At 39.2% G+C, this 17038-nt stretch overlaps 1 protein-coding gene across 1 annotated transcript; it reads right to left on the bottom strand.

Moving 5' to 3' along the window:
- Positions 1-4266: 4266 nt before the first annotated feature.
- On the bottom strand, positions 4267-13493 carry LOC125481361 (thioredoxin domain-containing protein 11-like; the record flags this gene model as incomplete). Its single annotated transcript, XM_048592821.1, has 4 exons — positions 13443-13493; positions 13107-13323; positions 10166-10263; positions 4267-4396 (listed from the first exon to the last, which is right to left on the bottom strand). Coding segments are annotated over exons 1-4 (477 nt in total), but the record flags the coding sequence as incomplete, so codon positions are not given.
- Between the last annotated feature and the right edge of the window lie 3545 nt (positions 13494-17038).

Genomic DNA, 17038 nt, shown 5'->3' with positions numbered 1-17038 from the left:
AGCGCAACCTCCAATGAAGCGCTGTTGTGTTTTTCCACCTGTTATTTAAACTCTGGAGATGTTGAGCTGGATCACCTCACTTCCAGTTTTCCTTCGCAATGGGGTCTAGCTCTACGTGTTTATTGATGGCTTTCTTAGTGCAGTACCAGGCTTCTAGGAATTTTCATGCTTGTCTCTGCTTTGCCTGTCCCAGGATCCTGGTGTTGTCCCAATCGAAATGGTGGTTCACTTTATCCATGTGGATGGAGATGAGGGAGTATTGGTCATGTCTTTTTGTTGCCAATTGATGTTCGTGCACCCTTGTGGTTGGACATTGGATAAACAGGAAGGAAATTAACCACAAGGGTAATGAAATGTCTGCGGAACAGTGAACCAGCTCGGCGAGCCAACCAACCACAACAGGGTTATGGAAAATCCAAAGGGATTTCTAAATATATTAGGGACAAATGGGTAACTAGGGAGAAAATAGGACCCCTTAAAGATCAGCAGGGCTGCCTTTGTGTGGAACTGCAGGAGATGGGGGAGATACTAAACGAGTATTTGCATTAGTATTTACTGTGGAGAAGGATATGGAAGATATAGAATGTGGGGAAATAATTAGTGACATCTTGAAAAATGTCCATATACAGAGGTGGTGGTGCTGGATGTCTTAAAACACATAAAAAGGTGGATAAGTCCCCAGGACCAGATCAAGTGTACCCTAGATCTCTGTGGGAAGCCAGGGAAGTGAGCTGGCCCTTGCTGAGATATTTGTATCATCGATAGCCACAGGTGAGGTGCAGGAAGACTGGAGGTTGGCTAGTGTGGTGCCATTATTTAAAAAAGGTGGTAAGGAAAAGCCAGGGATCTACAGACCAGTAAGCGTGGCATCAGCAGCTGGTAAGTTGTTGGAGGGAATCTTAAGGGACAGGATTTACATGTATTTGGAAAGGCAAGGACTGATTAGGGATAGTCGACATGGCTTTGTGCTTGGGAAGTCATGTCTCACTAACTTGATCGAGGTTTTTGAAGAAGTAACAAAAAGGATTGATGAGGGCAGAGCAGTGGGCATGATCTATATGGACTTCAGTAAGGCATTAGGCAAGGTTCCTCATGGTAGACTGGTTAGTACCATTAGATCACATGGAATACAGGGAGAACTAGCCAATTGGATACAGAACTGGCTCGAAGGTAGAAGACAGAGGGTGCTGGTGGAGGGTTACCTTTCACACTGGAGGTCTGTGACTAGTGGTCTGCCACAACGATCGGTGCTAGGACCACTGCTTTTTGTCATTTATATAAGTGATTTGGATGTAAACATAGGAAGTACGGTTAGTAAGTTTGCAGATGACACTAAAATTAGAGGCGCAGTGGACAGCGAAGGTGGTTACCTCAGAGTACAATGGTATGTTGATCAGATGGGCCAGTGGGCTGAGGAGTGGCTGATGGAGTTTAAATTTAGATAAATGTGAGGTGCTACACTGTGGAAAGGCAAGTCAGGGCAGGACTTATACACTTAAATGGTAAGGTCCTGGGGAGTGTTGCTGAACAAAGAGACCTTGGAGTGCAGGTTCATAGCTCCTTGAAAAAGTGGAGTCACAGGTAGATACAATAGTGAAGGTGGCATTTGGTGTATTTGCTTTTATTGGTCAGTGCATTGAGTACAGGAGTTGGGAGGTCATGTTGCAGCTGTACAGGACATTGGCTCGGCCACTTTTGGAATACTGCATTCAGTTCTGGTGTCCCTGGTATAGGAAAGATGTTGCTAAACTTGAAAGAGTTCAGAAAAGATTTACAAGGATGTTGCCAGGGTTAAAAGGGTTTAAGCTATAGAGCAAGGCCGAATAGGCTGAGGCTATTTTGTCTGGAGTGTTTCAGGCTGAGGGCGACCTTACAGAGGTTTATAAAATCACGAGGGCCATGGATTGGGTAAATAGATTCGGCCTTTTCCCTGGGATTGGGGAGTCAAGGACGACAGGACATAGGCTTAAAATATTTAAAAAGGGACCTAAGGGGAAACTCATTCCACGTAGAGGGCGGTGCATGTATGAAATGAGCTGCCCGAGGAAGTCTTGGAGACTGGTACAATTACAACATTTAAAGGGCATCTGGATGGGTATATGAATAGGAAGGGTTTAGAGGGATATGGGCCAAATGCTGGCAAAATGGGACGAGATTTATATGGGATATCTGGTCGGCATAGACAAATTGGACCAAAAGGGTCTGTTTCTGTGCTGTACATCTCTAAGGTTTTGACTCTAACTACACAAACTGATGACTTTTCAAGTTCTTTTTTTATATAAAAGTGCAGCATAAATGCTTCAATGGTTGACCTCCCTCTTGTGGTCAACAGGGAAATTTAAAGTCAAAGCCTTGTCTGTGGCTGTTAGAGAACATTTCTAAATTATGCCTACACTTGAAAGATTAGTACTCAAACTCAAGTGCCAAGTCTAACAGTTTGATATCTAATTAGATAATTTTGTTTTAAATGCATTCAGCAATACGTTAGATACAGGATACATTCAATATAAAAATGCCAGTAGAAAGAAGTCTCAATTATTCCCACTATCATTATCTATTGTAACTTGGATAATGCAAAGGAACCCACAAACTTGAAGTCCAATTAATGTTCAGTCCTTTAAGGTTTTTAGGAAAAAATTTGTGCTGTCAAATCACAAGACTGTTGTAAAAACAACAATTCAAGAGAGTTGCTGAGAATCGCTAAAAAGTTCTGGGATAAACTTGGCGGGTAGAAAACAAAAATCACACAAAATCAAAATGATATACTGAATACGACAAGGACAATGAATACCTAGTATACAGCATGTAAGGAAGAATTCTAATTTACACAGTAACTCATTACATCTTCAGGGGCATCCTAAATTGTTTCACATTCAGTGAGTTACTTTGTTATTATGCAGACAATTACAGTAGGGTTCTTCCGCTCAATGATTCTACAAACAAGCAGCAAGACAAATGACCAATTAAACTAGTGCAGACTGAAGGTGGAAGCCATAGAAGTCAGTCAGTCATTCATTCATGAAAACTACCTCCTTCCTCAAGATAGAGCTAAAGAAACCTTTTTAACCCATCTAAGCAACCAGAAGGGGACTCAGTTTAACGTCTCACATAAGGCATCCACCTCAGAAAATACAGTCACCACATCAATGAATCCTTGGCATGAATCAACCAAGACTGAAACCAAGGCCTTGCCTGCCCTCATTGCACTACTTCTTTGAAGTAGGTTAAATAGTTATCCCAGTTCTCTGACCAACCCTCATTTTGTTGGGATCTTGTGTGCATTCCTAAATTACAACACTGGCTATATGTTGCTGCTTATAAATCAGGTATCACGAGGTTGTGCTGTAATAAAATTACAAAGTCCTGATACGTAAGCACACAGATATTATCAGGAGCTCAAATTTCAAACAAAATTTTTCTTTACAAAGTGGAAACAGCCACTGACAGAGCAAAAACAAAGTTGCTGGAAAAGCTCAGCAGGTCTGGCAGCATCTGTGAAGGAGAAAACAGAGTTAACGTTTCAGGTCCGGTGCAGCCCTTTTCCTTTTGACAGGTACAGTATTCTGTGCTCTCCAGAGAATGACACTTGCTGCAAGATGAAATTACACAAGTATAAATGATTATTTTACCCGTCCCTTTAAAGCTTTGGAGAAGATAAGCATTAGCAGAAAACTGCTCTTCCATTTAAAATTTTAGACTCCTGCCTTCATCATGCTTTTCAAGTTAAAGTTTGCTTATTTACATGTCCACAATTGTTCCACACAGCTTGGGCAAAACATGATAGCATCATTGTGGAAAGCCTCTGATACAAAAGCCACAAATTAAAATAAAACCATTTATTTTGAACTTTCCAAAAGTGAATGCCAATTTTGTCCTGGAGAGAACCTCAAGACATTCAACATCACTTGGGAGATCACAAAAGGGAACTTGCTTTTGAAGTATTATCATTAGCTACAGAGGTAACCAGCTAATTTACTGCTGGTAGTGTTTAAGGAAGATTGTTGACTAGAAAACAAGGAGAATGCTGCATTTCAAATGATGACTAAAATCTTAAAATTCCATTTGATGTAACATCTCCAACAGTATTTTATGATAGGTTTTATAACCTATCTGCCCTGTCACCTGAAGAAAACGAGGCAGCCTACAGATAATGTATTTAGCACATACACAGATGCTACTTCACTTATTAATATCTCATAACTAATCACATTCAGAACCCAAACTTCAGACTTCCTCCTTTGCCTGATATAAAAAAAAATTACCTACCTCATAATGTGAAAGAAAGTCCAGCAAGATAGAATGAGTTGAGATGTACTGAAGTGGACTCATTACTCGTCGAATGAAATCATGAATGTAAGCAGATGTAAGAGGGCCTTTGTATTCGATAGGTCCAAACCTTATACGATAAAAAGAATTTCCATGAATTGTGATATTATGGAGCTTTTACATCATTAGAGAGAGTTTAACATAATTAATAAAACAAAAACAAGAGAAAGGTAACTTTTGGATAGATATTCTAGGCCAACATCTCAGCCATAAAAACCACCAATGCTAAAATTTCTGCTCCTCTGATGCTGCTTGGCCTCTGTGTTCATCCAGCTCTACACCTTGTTATCGCAGATTCTCCAGCATCTGCAGTTCCTACTATCTCCGAATGCTCAAATTTAGTCGTCCTCTGTCTCAAACAAAATTTTCAGCTACCAGCAAACTTGGTGTAACTTTTTTTGACAATTTTTTTTTCTGGAAAACCTTAAATCAATACTTGCACATAGTCTAAAACTAATAAAGGTTTACTCATTAAAAATTATTTGTTTTTGCAGGGAAGAATGGGTATGATTTAGTGCTCAAGTTGATAAATGCTGAGAGTAAATGGATTAGGATATAACCAATAGCTTTCAGGAAGCAAGTTGGATGCACATTAAAGAGCTTTCCTGACCACCACATTATGCCTTAAAAATGCAGATCGAGTGCCCTCTACTACACCAATCAGGTGACAACACCAAACACCCTTGTGACATTTCAATAGACACGCCATTTATTGTCAATCTTCTCCTAATGGCCTGTAAAACAAAGTAGATTTTGGTTGAGACTCTTACATCTGAGTGGGGTAATGAACCCAAATCAAAACATAATATATTTAAACTTTTCATTTTAAATATAAGTCTAAATTTCATGAGCCACCCAGACACCTTAAATCTTGAAAGTGCAATTTGTTGATCAAAATATTTTATAACCTTCTTGAATTGCAGTGCTTTTATGTTAAAAATCCAATTTAAAGACTCTTTTGGTATGTAGGCATTTCAGTAATTCTTCCTTTTGGGAATAATAAAAGATTACTCATACCAGAGAGATTTTAATTTGATGACCAAGCTGTTGCTCAAACATTGCAGCAGCTGAGACAAAACCATAGAACAAGCTTTCTGTAATGTTATCACAGACTCACACCATTGTTTAAACAAGTTGCCAGTAACATTTTTAATACAGTTAATTTTCAACTAATGGCTTCTGGATTGTGAGCAGCTGTGCAAAGAAACACAAAAAAAATTACCATTCCAGAAATGAACAAGCACTGTCAGCTGCCCAGTTGAGTACCATGCAATTTCCATTACTAGCATTTATAAAAATTGTCATCCTCATGTTCTTTCCAAATCAACTTGAAAACTGTGAAATTTACTGAAGTACTTTCCTGTCTGCATATTCTAATCTCTAGATCAGTTACCCCGAATTTAGCCATTTTCCCCAAGGATTGATGAAACAGGAAACAGTGGGTCATATTTAATGCAGCAATATTCTTGCATTACGCTCACTCAATGGTACTGGAGCTCAGAGCCCAAGCACTTATTTTCTAGAAGCTAGTTTCCATCATCCACAGCATCTATAACCACTACAATCTACACCATTGTGTTGAAGTAGAGTAATGTGTTGCTTAGCAAATGATCCTAGAAATTCCACAGTTACTTCAAGTGCTTTGGAGTGTTTTAGTGCCTAAGAAGTGTCCTTTTGTTTCAAGTGCAAAAAGAGCAAGTATTAGGAGGCTAATGTCAAATGAGAATAAATCCAATTATAACCACCAGCTTTGGATAAGACAACAAGTTAAAATATTTCCATCCGCATTTTCGCAATGGAAGCAAGTGAGCATATGATTAGCTCTGATGCCATCACCACTTGGTCAAGCTTTTACAGGAATAGAAGCCACTTGGACCTGTTACTGGTGCATCACGATCTACACCTCAGAAGTTAAGTATCTGAGAAGGAGAGAGAAGAGGAGAAGAAAGAAAAAAGTTGGCTTAAACACAGAAACTCACTGTTAAGTTTACACATTTGGTGGAATCAGAGAAGGTATAGTGTCATTTTTCAGAGAAGCCATTATGTCGAGGCCCCATCAAGTCTCTCAAGAGAATGGAAAAGATCCTATGGCACCATTTCAAACAAAACCAGTGGAGTTATCCTAGTGTCCTGGCCAATATATACCTCTTAATCAGCATCGCAACAAACTAGATGGAGCTTGCTGTGTACAACCTTACTGTTGCATTTCCTACATTACACTGACTACACTTCAAAAATAATTCATTGACTGTAAAGCACTTTCAGATACACCTGGGTCATGAAAGGTTCGGGATAAATTCAAGCCCCCTTCTCTTCTTGGCAAGTTCACTCACATAAATGGAGAAATATTCTCCCTCATTTGAAGAAACAGCAGACTATTCCTGTCGTCTCACTGAACTACGTTTACCACTAATCAGACCAGGGGAATGAACATATTCTCTTTTCAACGTCTTAGCCAATTTCCATTTCAGCAAGATTCCTTCACCTCTCGAATGGATTTTATAGCCCTTTCTCACTGCCATATATAATTCAATACTGAATAATAGATCCAAGTGAAAAGGAAACCACTTTTCCTTCACACTACCACCACCTCACACCACAAATCTTGAACAAATTCTAAAAAAATTAAATTTAGTAAAGCACAGCAGCTTGTAATCCAGAAGTGGATACTTCTTTCATCTCAATAATTTGTCTCTAGTCCGTTTCTCAATATTGCAGTATGTTTTATACACAAAAAAAAACTTAGATTTCAGGAAGCAGTCTATGGCTTATGGACTGAATTGTGGGGGGGTGGGTGCCATTACGCACAGGACTACCTACCACCTCTCCTCCACCATCCCACCGGCCCAAACAAGTGCCTGTAACGCATTTCAGTGGTCACTCAGCAGGCTTATTGGTGGTCAGCAACAGCCCATCCTGCCTGAAGCTGCCATGAGGGGAGAGTAATCTCCTCAGCGCCAACCAACCCAATTATTTTTAATTCTCAGGAAGGGAAAATTCTGGCCCAAGGTTCTCAGCTGTTCAGTCATGTTTGTGGAATTTTGCTCGAAGTTTCACAGGTAAAGAATTCAGTATATAGTGAACACAGACTTGATGACTGGCAATTTTTGAGGGCTGGGCAAATGTGTGGAATTATTATTAAAAACTTTATGAAATCTTAAACTTTACCGAACATTATAGAAATTGCTTCCCTTGCACACTTATGAAGTAAGCTTCCTGGGTTGACAAAACAGGACAGTGCAAGCCTGCTTATCTCTGCCAAAGATATGACTCCAGCACGGGATCTGAAACAAGATATTCCTAAAGCCGATAACGTGAGATCTCATGACCCATATGCAAACCCATTGTCTGACTGAAGGTTAAACAAGGTGTTCAGGCAAATAACAGGCACAAAATTACTATGTGGGTTTCAACAGATATAGGAGGGATTACATTGAATATCGGTTTCTTGCCAATGGACAAACGATTGATCAACGTTACCCAAAACTAAGATATACAAAAGAGACGCAGAAGAGGGGAGAAAAAAAAAACTTCAGATAGGACTGAACTTACTGCAAATTTGAACAGAGGATGGTGCTGCAAAGTGATTCATACCGGCTTTGGCCATGCATTATGTCCAGTTCAAGATGAAACAGAACAGAACAGACTGCCGACTCCAGCAGTGGATATCAGCTTCATTATCTGTTTGTCCAATTTGGGACCAGAAAGTGATTCTAAGGAGAATGCTGCTGGTGGCCACTGGTATCCGGATACCCGTACTTCTCTTGTCTGCCCCGATGTGTGATCAGTAAACCACTCTGGCCTCTTAAAGACCGTATTTATTTTCTGCTTTTTAGTTTACGTACAAAATCTAAACTGCTACTTAGTCAACTGCTTTAAAATCACTGATGGCATTGACCTCCTTTCTGGGTAACTTTGGGCTTCTGGGCCAAAATTTAACAGTCTATTAGTTAAGGAATCTTAAAAAGAAATGAATAGTAGTGAAAATGACGTTACAGGGCTCTGAGGAAATTTGCACATTTAGGAGGTTTTAAAAAATATATCAAGATCAATGCAATCAAACAGCAAAGTCAGTAGAGGAAACAATAGGCCAAAAGTCTTTTTTTCACTAATTTCAGTAGGGTGATCTGAAACTGATAGAAAGGAAGCCTTGTGCTGAAATATCAAACACACTGCCAGGTGTGATCATTTCATTTTAATGAAATCCAGACAATTTCAAAACTAACAGCTGTTTTATTTTGTACAAAACAATGGGTGAACAAAATTAAACTTTCACAAAGCCGAAAGGCAAAACATATGGTTATTACTTCTTTATTTAAAAAAAAACCTTACTACCTCCCTGTCAAAACAGTGCAGACATTTTAAAACTTAGAGAAGTTACAATGGCTGCCTGCTGGAATACATACAGTTCAACTGGCAGGGTGACGCGCAAAAAATGCCAAAAGGATTTTTTTTAAAAATCCCCTTAATAGCAAAAATGAAAAAAAAAGACACATTCGATGTTACTACCCGGAATCACATACCTACTATAGGATGTAGGAATAGGAGGCTTCCATACATCTTTTTAAGCTTCCTGTTCCTGCTGGATAGAATGCATTCAAGACTAGAGACACCACAAGGAGTGGTGGCAAATTGGGTTGTATTTCAACTTGTAGAGCTAATTAACAGCAAATCACTAATGTTGAGAATACTACAAACTGCTAGGTTACTTAAGAAAGGGAGTGTTCAAGTTAGTACCACAAAAACATTTGCAGTTAATAAATCCAGCTCGTGTAGGAGTTGTAAAACAAAGTGTCGTGCCTGAATGAACATGAGAATACAGTCATTTATGTCATTTTAAGAATGGAAAGAGGAAATTTTGAAGTATTTTAAAATAGATTAATTAGTGGCCTGGATGTTGAAATTTACTGGACTATATGGAGGAGTCAGAAAACAAAGTAACTTGAAAAACCAAACTTCTAAAGAACAAATTTCATGAAGAATAAAGAAACTACCATGATTGAGAGTTTTCTTTTAATAGTGTGCCAAGTGATGACAACTAGAGAATTAAGGGGAACTTGCTTGACAATGTGTGGGAATTTAAATGTCAAATTAGACGAGAAAAGTTGATGAACCAACTCACCAGTATGTTGAGGAAATCAACCTGGCTTATGTTTGGCTTCATAAATTGAATCACTTTAAATATCCACAATAAGAAAAGCCACAAAAAGGAGTGTCAAAAACTAAAATATCTAAGGCTGTAGTTACCCTCAAAAGGACCAGGTAAGAAGTTTTGCATCAGAACTTGCATCTTCTTCAAAATTTCTGAAACTATCCCTTCAAAAATATCGGGTCTGGACCCCTTCTTCAAAAATGGGGAGGGGGAAGGGAGCTGGGAAAGAAATGGGGGGGGTCTGGGGGAAGGTAGGTGGGATGGTGATAAGTGAGTGCAGGTAGGGAGTGGTGGGGATTGGTCAGTGGAGGTAGGAGGAGGAGTGGATAGGTGGGACAGAAGATGGACAGGTTGTGTCAGATCAAGGAGGCGGGGATGAGAGGGAGATTTGGACTTGGGATGAGGCCAAGGGGTGGGGAGATTTTGAAACTGGTGAAAATCAGAATAAATGGCAAGTACCAAGAGTTTTAGATTTCTTTGTCAATCTCATGTATAAAAGTCAATCCCTGATTAACAAATCAGTTGAGTATGTATGGTATTCAGTACCCCTCACCCCTTACATACTCAAAGTATGGTCTTTGGTTGCAGCACTTCTTTCAGGGACGTTTTTCAGTTTAAACCATTTTTGAGTGGTTATCTATTTTGCAGGCTGCTTATCACTTACTGGATTGTGAAATAGCTTCTTACCTTCTCTGATATAAATGGATTACAGGATAATAAAAGAGATTCATTTGCTTCCTGCACTTCCCCTGGTGCCACCAGCAGTTTACAGCAATGAACAACACCTAGACAGAGGGAAGAATCCAGTTCCATTATATGGATTTATGTCAGCCCAAGCAACACTATCGTGCTTTAACAAAGTAAAATAAATGCTTTTTATTTTAATCTAAGAACACCTCAAATTCAAAATGCATAACTGTTCAGTGGCAAAATAGACTCCAAAAAAAAAGTAATTGCTCAACAACAGAGGAGTTGAAGCAGCAGTAGGTGAATTCTACAACTGGCCTTAATTGCCAAGGATCCGAAAGAGCTGGTGATTCGAAAGCAGGGGAGAAAAAGAGCAAGAAAAACATTAAAAGATTTGAGGAGATCTGTCTGCCGTTCAAGTCTGTTAGAATAAACCTTGGTTCAACAACAAATCTGAGAAACATCATCGCTGACATTAAAAACTACATTCCCATATTGCCCTCGAGCAGGAACTGAACCTGTAGATTCGAGCAGACCCTAAAACATATACCCAAGTACACATACAGGGCAAATGAATGAAGAAAACCAGCTAAAGGAGTGATTCAGGAGGTGGGCAGACACACACACACGAGGACAGCTATAAGGAACTTACAATGATCTATGTTCGTTTGCATAAGCCGACACAAATTTAAGCCACTGATGTTTATAAATCTTTTAAAATTACACATTTCAATCTAATCTAAGAGCCACCTACAACGTGCCAACAATAGATTACTGGTGAGCAAGTAGGCGTGAAGGCGTAGGAGGCAGGAAGGTCAGTGTCAATAGGCACATAATTTAAACTACCTTACTGCCGCCTCAGTCTCATCAATAATTCTAAAAAAAATACTCGAGTAGGAGTCCACATCAAACTGAAGTTTACTTTAATCTCCTGCATAAAATCTGTTTTGAAAGATTCCTCGCTGAGTCATAAGCTTAAGACACAAAAAAAATTTAGGAGTTATAATTTAGGCTTTCTGGCACCCTTGAAAAGAAATGAACTGGTTTTGCTACTCAAATAACAGTAATTATGTTCAGCAGTTAAACTTTTAACTTACAAAGTTCTTTCCTACCAGCAACATACTGCCCTAGAAATTGGGCCAGGTTTATAGACTGCCATTTAAAGCAGTTTCCCCAATCTCCAATTAAAAAATGAGAGAGTGAAGCCAATTGTGTCTCTGGGATTTAATTCTATACAAGCAGAACTCAGACATTAAAACAAGCTGTGCAACTGAAGAGATGTCAGAATTTGAAATAGTGTAAACACACAAGGAGAATACTAAGGTGCGTAGCAGCCCAACAAGGAATACTGTACATTGTTAATTTTTAACTCTCCTTGAAATTTCAGAGATTGTTCCTTGAAACCTTGAGAATCCACAACGGATTTCAGTTGACAGTCAATTTGCCAATATGAAACAATCTTTTACTAGCCCCACTCTCAAAATCATTTGCAAGGCTGAAATTATATTAAATTCTCATTTGTCATGACAAATAAAATATGTTATGCCCTTTTCTCCAAATTTACCTTGTAACCCAGAAAAAAAAACTCATGTAGATTCTTAAAAGGAGTAAACTCTAAAACACAACCAAGATTAGCAGAAACTTAAAATAGTGACCACACAGGAGTAGTTTAAAATTTCCACTGCTTTGAGACTGTGATTTTTGCAAACAAAAAAGGTTCAAGGCTAAATAATTTAACAACAGACAATTAAGTAACTTTTTTTGAACGATGTGAAATACAATAATTACAATATGGAGTAGTTAGGAAAAAAGGGAGAAAAACTACCAACATGTAAGGAATACACCAGACTGTACCTCTAGTACATAACACCCATTTAGTGCATTTGCAAGTTGCAGATTTACTTCCAACTGTAAAGACTACACATATTTTATTTGGAAACAAACTGGAAAATGGAAGTTTGAATTACTTGTTTTTAAACAACTAGAAGAAAAATTGGAACTGTGACGATCTTCTGTTGGAACTGGATTTGAGGTATTTTCCATATCAACTTGTTCAGAAATGTTACTGCACACTCTCGAGCAGGTGGAACTTGAACCCAGGTCTGCTTGCACAGAGGTAGGGGAACAGCAACTGCACAAGAGCCCCTTTGGAACTGGATTTGATATTTTTGTACTGACACAAAGATGTTTTACAATGAAAATAAGTAAATACCCAGCAATAGATTTGCGCTGGTTTAAAAAGTAGCAGTTTGACACTGAACTAAGAAGAGAGGAGAATATTTGGGACACAGGCCTGCAAAAAGCCTGCAGCAAGCTGGAATTACTCTCGCTCTAATTTGAAAAGAACTGACATTCAAAGCCTTTGCAAAAAAAAACTAATTTAATCCAAGAACCAAGTCCAACTGATGGACTACTGAATTAAGGATGGTCACAGCTGATGACAATATAATTTCAGTACTAAAAATCAAAAAGGATTTGCAAAGTAGTCACCTCATTCCCCCTTTTGGTTTGAACTCAGATCCACAAACTGTGCCTTTTTTTGCCTATATTTATTTTCCACCCATGATATTCCTTAACAGACTGTCAGTCTCTCCTACGTGTGAATGAATGTATGGGTGCATTTGGATTTAAAGAGGGCAATTTAAGTTTGTGTTATGAGTTAATAATCTGTTTTGCCATAATTTAGAGCAAAAGGTTTATTATAATAAAGAAGCAGTTTCTTGTTAAATGAAGAAACCTGGTGAGTTTCTTTTATCTTAGATAGTGATCACTATCAGGCCAGGTCAGTGATTCAGGCTTTATGCTAGTGATTAAACTGCTCATATTTCACATTCATGACAATTCGGAGAATAATGGGGTTTTACTTCTAGCGCACTATTCTCACCAGGGTATTGACAAAGGGCAGGGGGAAGTTGGCAGTGAAAGATTAAGGACATATCACCTGATCCTGAAGCTTCATTGCGACCTGATCAATTTCTTCTCTGACAGAAATGGATTCTCCACACCAAGGAGCATAAAACAGAATAACATAGACTTCAGATACGTGGCAATATCTTTCCACTTGATCCAGTTGCCCCATGTACAGGTCAATAACAGGAGAGTTGGGGGAGAAAAATCGAACAGGTGGTGGGGCCATTTTGACCACATCTTTGGCCCGACTGTAAAAGAAACCAAAAGCAAATACTTATTTATCATAACAAAATCATAATTTAAAATTGAACAATTGCAAACACTGACAGAATATCTTAAATGGAAATAACTTTCTCCAATTTCTCACCTCTTAACATGAATGTCAGGCATTGTGGTCATGACTTGGAAGCAATGTTAAAAGTACTAAATCAATCAATCACGAACAGAAATGCAAATAAACATTCTTCGCCTTTTTACTTCCCAATGTCCATTATAGATACAGGAATCCATCTGAAATCTTGCTTTTTGCAAAGCATGTATGAATTAGAAGCAAAGTGCTTTGCTGTGCCCAAAATGTCCCCATAATGCACCAGCAACCAGTGAAAAAGCAGTATTTCCCGCCGGGCATTCATTGCTCAAAAAAAAACAGGCCTCACACTTCTTCAATAGGATTATTTTCATGCCACATGTAATCCAGCAATGCACCATACCAAATAGATTTTAATATCTTATCAATAGCTATGTAAATGTTTTATTTTAGAAAAGGAGGAAATGATTTAATGTGATGCAGAATATTGTGGTAAGGATAAATCTGGATGTCCTTGTATATGAATCACAAAGTCAGCATGCAGATACAGCAACTAATTAGGAAGGCAAGTGTAATATTGGCCTTTTCTCACGATAAAAGTAGAGAAGACTTGCTACAACTATACAGGGCAGTGGTGAGGCCATTTTCTAGACAGTGCTGTGTAGAGTTTTGGTCACCTTGCTTAAGAACAGACCATTCCGAGAAGATTCACAAGGCTAATTTCTGGGTTGAGGAGTTTGCCTTATGAGGAATGGTCAAGCAGGTTAGGCTATACTCAAATGGAACTTGGAAGAATGTGAGGTGACCTTTTTGAAATGTGACATTCTGAGAGAGCTTGAAAGCATGAAGAAATCTTTAACCAGAGTTTAAAAACAAGGGATCTTTCTTTTAAGACAGAGATGAAGTAGAATTTCCTCCAAAAGAGGGTCTTTACTGTTTGGAATTCTCTTCTACATTGCTGTGGAGGCTGGGTCATTACAGTCATACAGAATTGAAACAGACCCTTCGGTCCAAATCGTCCACGCTGAACAGACATTCGATCTGACCTAGTCCCATTTGCCAGCATTTAGCCCATATCCCTGTAAACCCTTACTATTCATATACCCATCCAGATGCCTTTTAAAAATGTTGTATTTGTACCAGCCTCCACCACTTCCTCTGACAATTCATTCTGTACAACACTATCCTCTGTGTGAAAAAGTTGCCCCTTAGGTCCCTTTTAAATCTTTCCCCTCTCACCTCAAACTGCGTGACCTTGGTCTTGGCTCTGTCTTATGCAACTGGATCCTCAGCTTTCTGATCCATAGGCAGCAAACAGTGAAGATAGGTAACGGCACCCCCTCTACAATAACACTGGAGCCCCCCCCCAAGGATGCATCCTCAGCCTCTTGCTGTACTCCCTGTACACCTATGACTGTGTTGCCAAATTCTGAACAAACGCCATCTACAAGTTCACTGACGACACCACTGTAGTAGGACGGATATCTAACAAGTTAAAACACAGAAGGGAGAGAGGGGGCTTGGTAACGTGGTGCAATGAAAACACACACTGTCTCTCAACAATGGCAAAACTAGAGAACTGATCATGGACTTCAGAAAGAAAGGAGGAGAACACGTCCCCATCTACACCAACGGAACTGAGGTTGAGAGAGAGTGAAGAGCATCAAAAGGTCCTCGGAGCAACAATAACGGACAACCTGTCCTAGACTTCCCATGTGAATGCGACCGTCAAGAAGGCACAACAACACCTCTTCTTCCTCAGGCAGCTCAGGAAATTTGGCATGTCCATAAGGTCCCTAACCAACTTCTACAGATGCACCATTGTAAGCATGGTGTCTGGGTGCATAATGGCCTGGTATGGCAATTGCTCTGCCCAGGACCGTAAGTAACATCAGAAGGTGGTGTGCACAGCCCAGACCATCAGGGAAGGCAACTTTCCATCCAAGGATTCTATTTACACGACTCACTGCCACGGAAAAGCAGACAAAGACCCATTGCACCCTGGTAATCATCTCCTACAACGTCTTCCGCCAGGCAGAAAATAGAGAAGCCTGAACACACGCACAAGCAGTTTCAGGAACAGCTGCTTTCTGGCCATTACCAGACTGTTGAATGGACTCTAGGCTCAAATAATGTAATCTGCAATGTAACCTGTATGTCTTTAAGTCTTTTTGATCTGTACACCCTTTGCTTGCTATGATCTTCTTGTACCACTCGTAAACAAAGCTTCTCATTTTATTATCACATGTATCAAAATACACACAAAAAAAAACAATTAAACCTATGCCTTCTAGCTTTGAACTCCCCCACCCTAGGAAAAAAGATCTTGCCTAGTCACCCTATCCATGTCCCTCATGATTCTATAAACCTCTATAAAGGTCACCCCTCAGTCTCCGACACTTCAAGGAGAAAACTGAAAACACCAACACAACATAGGTGGAGTGAAACATTTTACTTGGAACTTTTGGTTATGGTTGGCTACAAGGAGGCCCATTGGACTCGAAACATTGACTCTTTTCTCTCCAGATGCTGCCAGACCTGCTGAGCTTTGAGCAATTTCTGGTTTGCTGTGCAATGGGCTGCCTGGCGCCTTGGATGAGATCGCTCCTGTTGAATGTCAAAAATTCTCTCGAGCAGAGACTAGAATCAAAGTAATGTAAAAAAGAAAAAGGATGAAATCCCCCCAATAATATTAATAAATCTTTTGGGGCAGCTTTCAGAGAACAGCGGCTAATCTCACAGCTTTGACGCTGACTGCAATATCCAAGCAACAATTTCTGTAAAAAGTGTGCGATATGATGAGAAAGCCAATAAATACATGTTCCAAATCTTGCTCAAGCTGTATTTGTATCTTCCAGTGCATCAAACAAACACGAACATTCAACGATGTGTAATACAGTGCCACCTAGCAACAAAACATTGGTGATGCAGGAATGCAATGCAGCGCGATACTGGAGATTGCAATCAAGAGGATGGGAGTCTGTTGAGCACATTGTTAAATGCAACTAAAACCTGGGGTTTTATTTAGAAGCAATAAAACCCAGAGACAGGGGCAGAGGCTCTACCAGTGCAGCATTTGTAACCAAAAATGTCCCACAATTTTGATGTAGCAAATGATGCATGCACCTACTTCTGTTTGTCAGACTAATGAGGAAAGCCCTGAAGTGTGCCAGCCTGAATTTCAAAAAAAAATGGAAACTGCCCAGAGCAGCAAAATTTGTGGCCTTTCAGCGAAACAGAAATTTTCACACTAAGGTAATCAATTACAGACAGCACCATCAAATGGAGCTAAAAGAATTTGTTTTAAATGGGGCTATTAAAAGTGAAAAAGATCCATTGAAGACTTTTGAAATCGCTGAATGGGTGCAACAGCGAGAAAGTCTGAAGGAAATAAATTATTGCCTTAATTGAAGAAACTGAACTTTGGTCAACTTCACCAGTCCATAGGCAATTAATGTTGGTTAATGCAATAGAGTCAAAATTTGGTTTTAAAGTTAAACAGGACCCCTTTTTTTTTTAAAAGTTTAAATGCATTCAATTAATTATTTCTATTACATAAATTGCTTTCCTTTATTTCTTTATAAAAACTACATTTACGGTCAAATAGTTAAAATTATTTCGCAGACCAGGATGAATTCTTTATATATGTGGATACA

This window comes from Rhincodon typus, unplaced genomic scaffold (genome assembly GCF_021869965.1).
Source record: "Rhincodon typus isolate 14 unplaced genomic scaffold, sRhiTyp1.1 hic_rhity00001859, whole genome shotgun sequence".
NCBI classification, from domain to species: domain Eukaryota; kingdom Metazoa; phylum Chordata; class Chondrichthyes; order Orectolobiformes; family Rhincodontidae; genus Rhincodon; species Rhincodon typus.
Note: the sequence above shows the minus strand (reverse complement) of the source record. Positions and strands in the feature narration are given on the sequence as shown.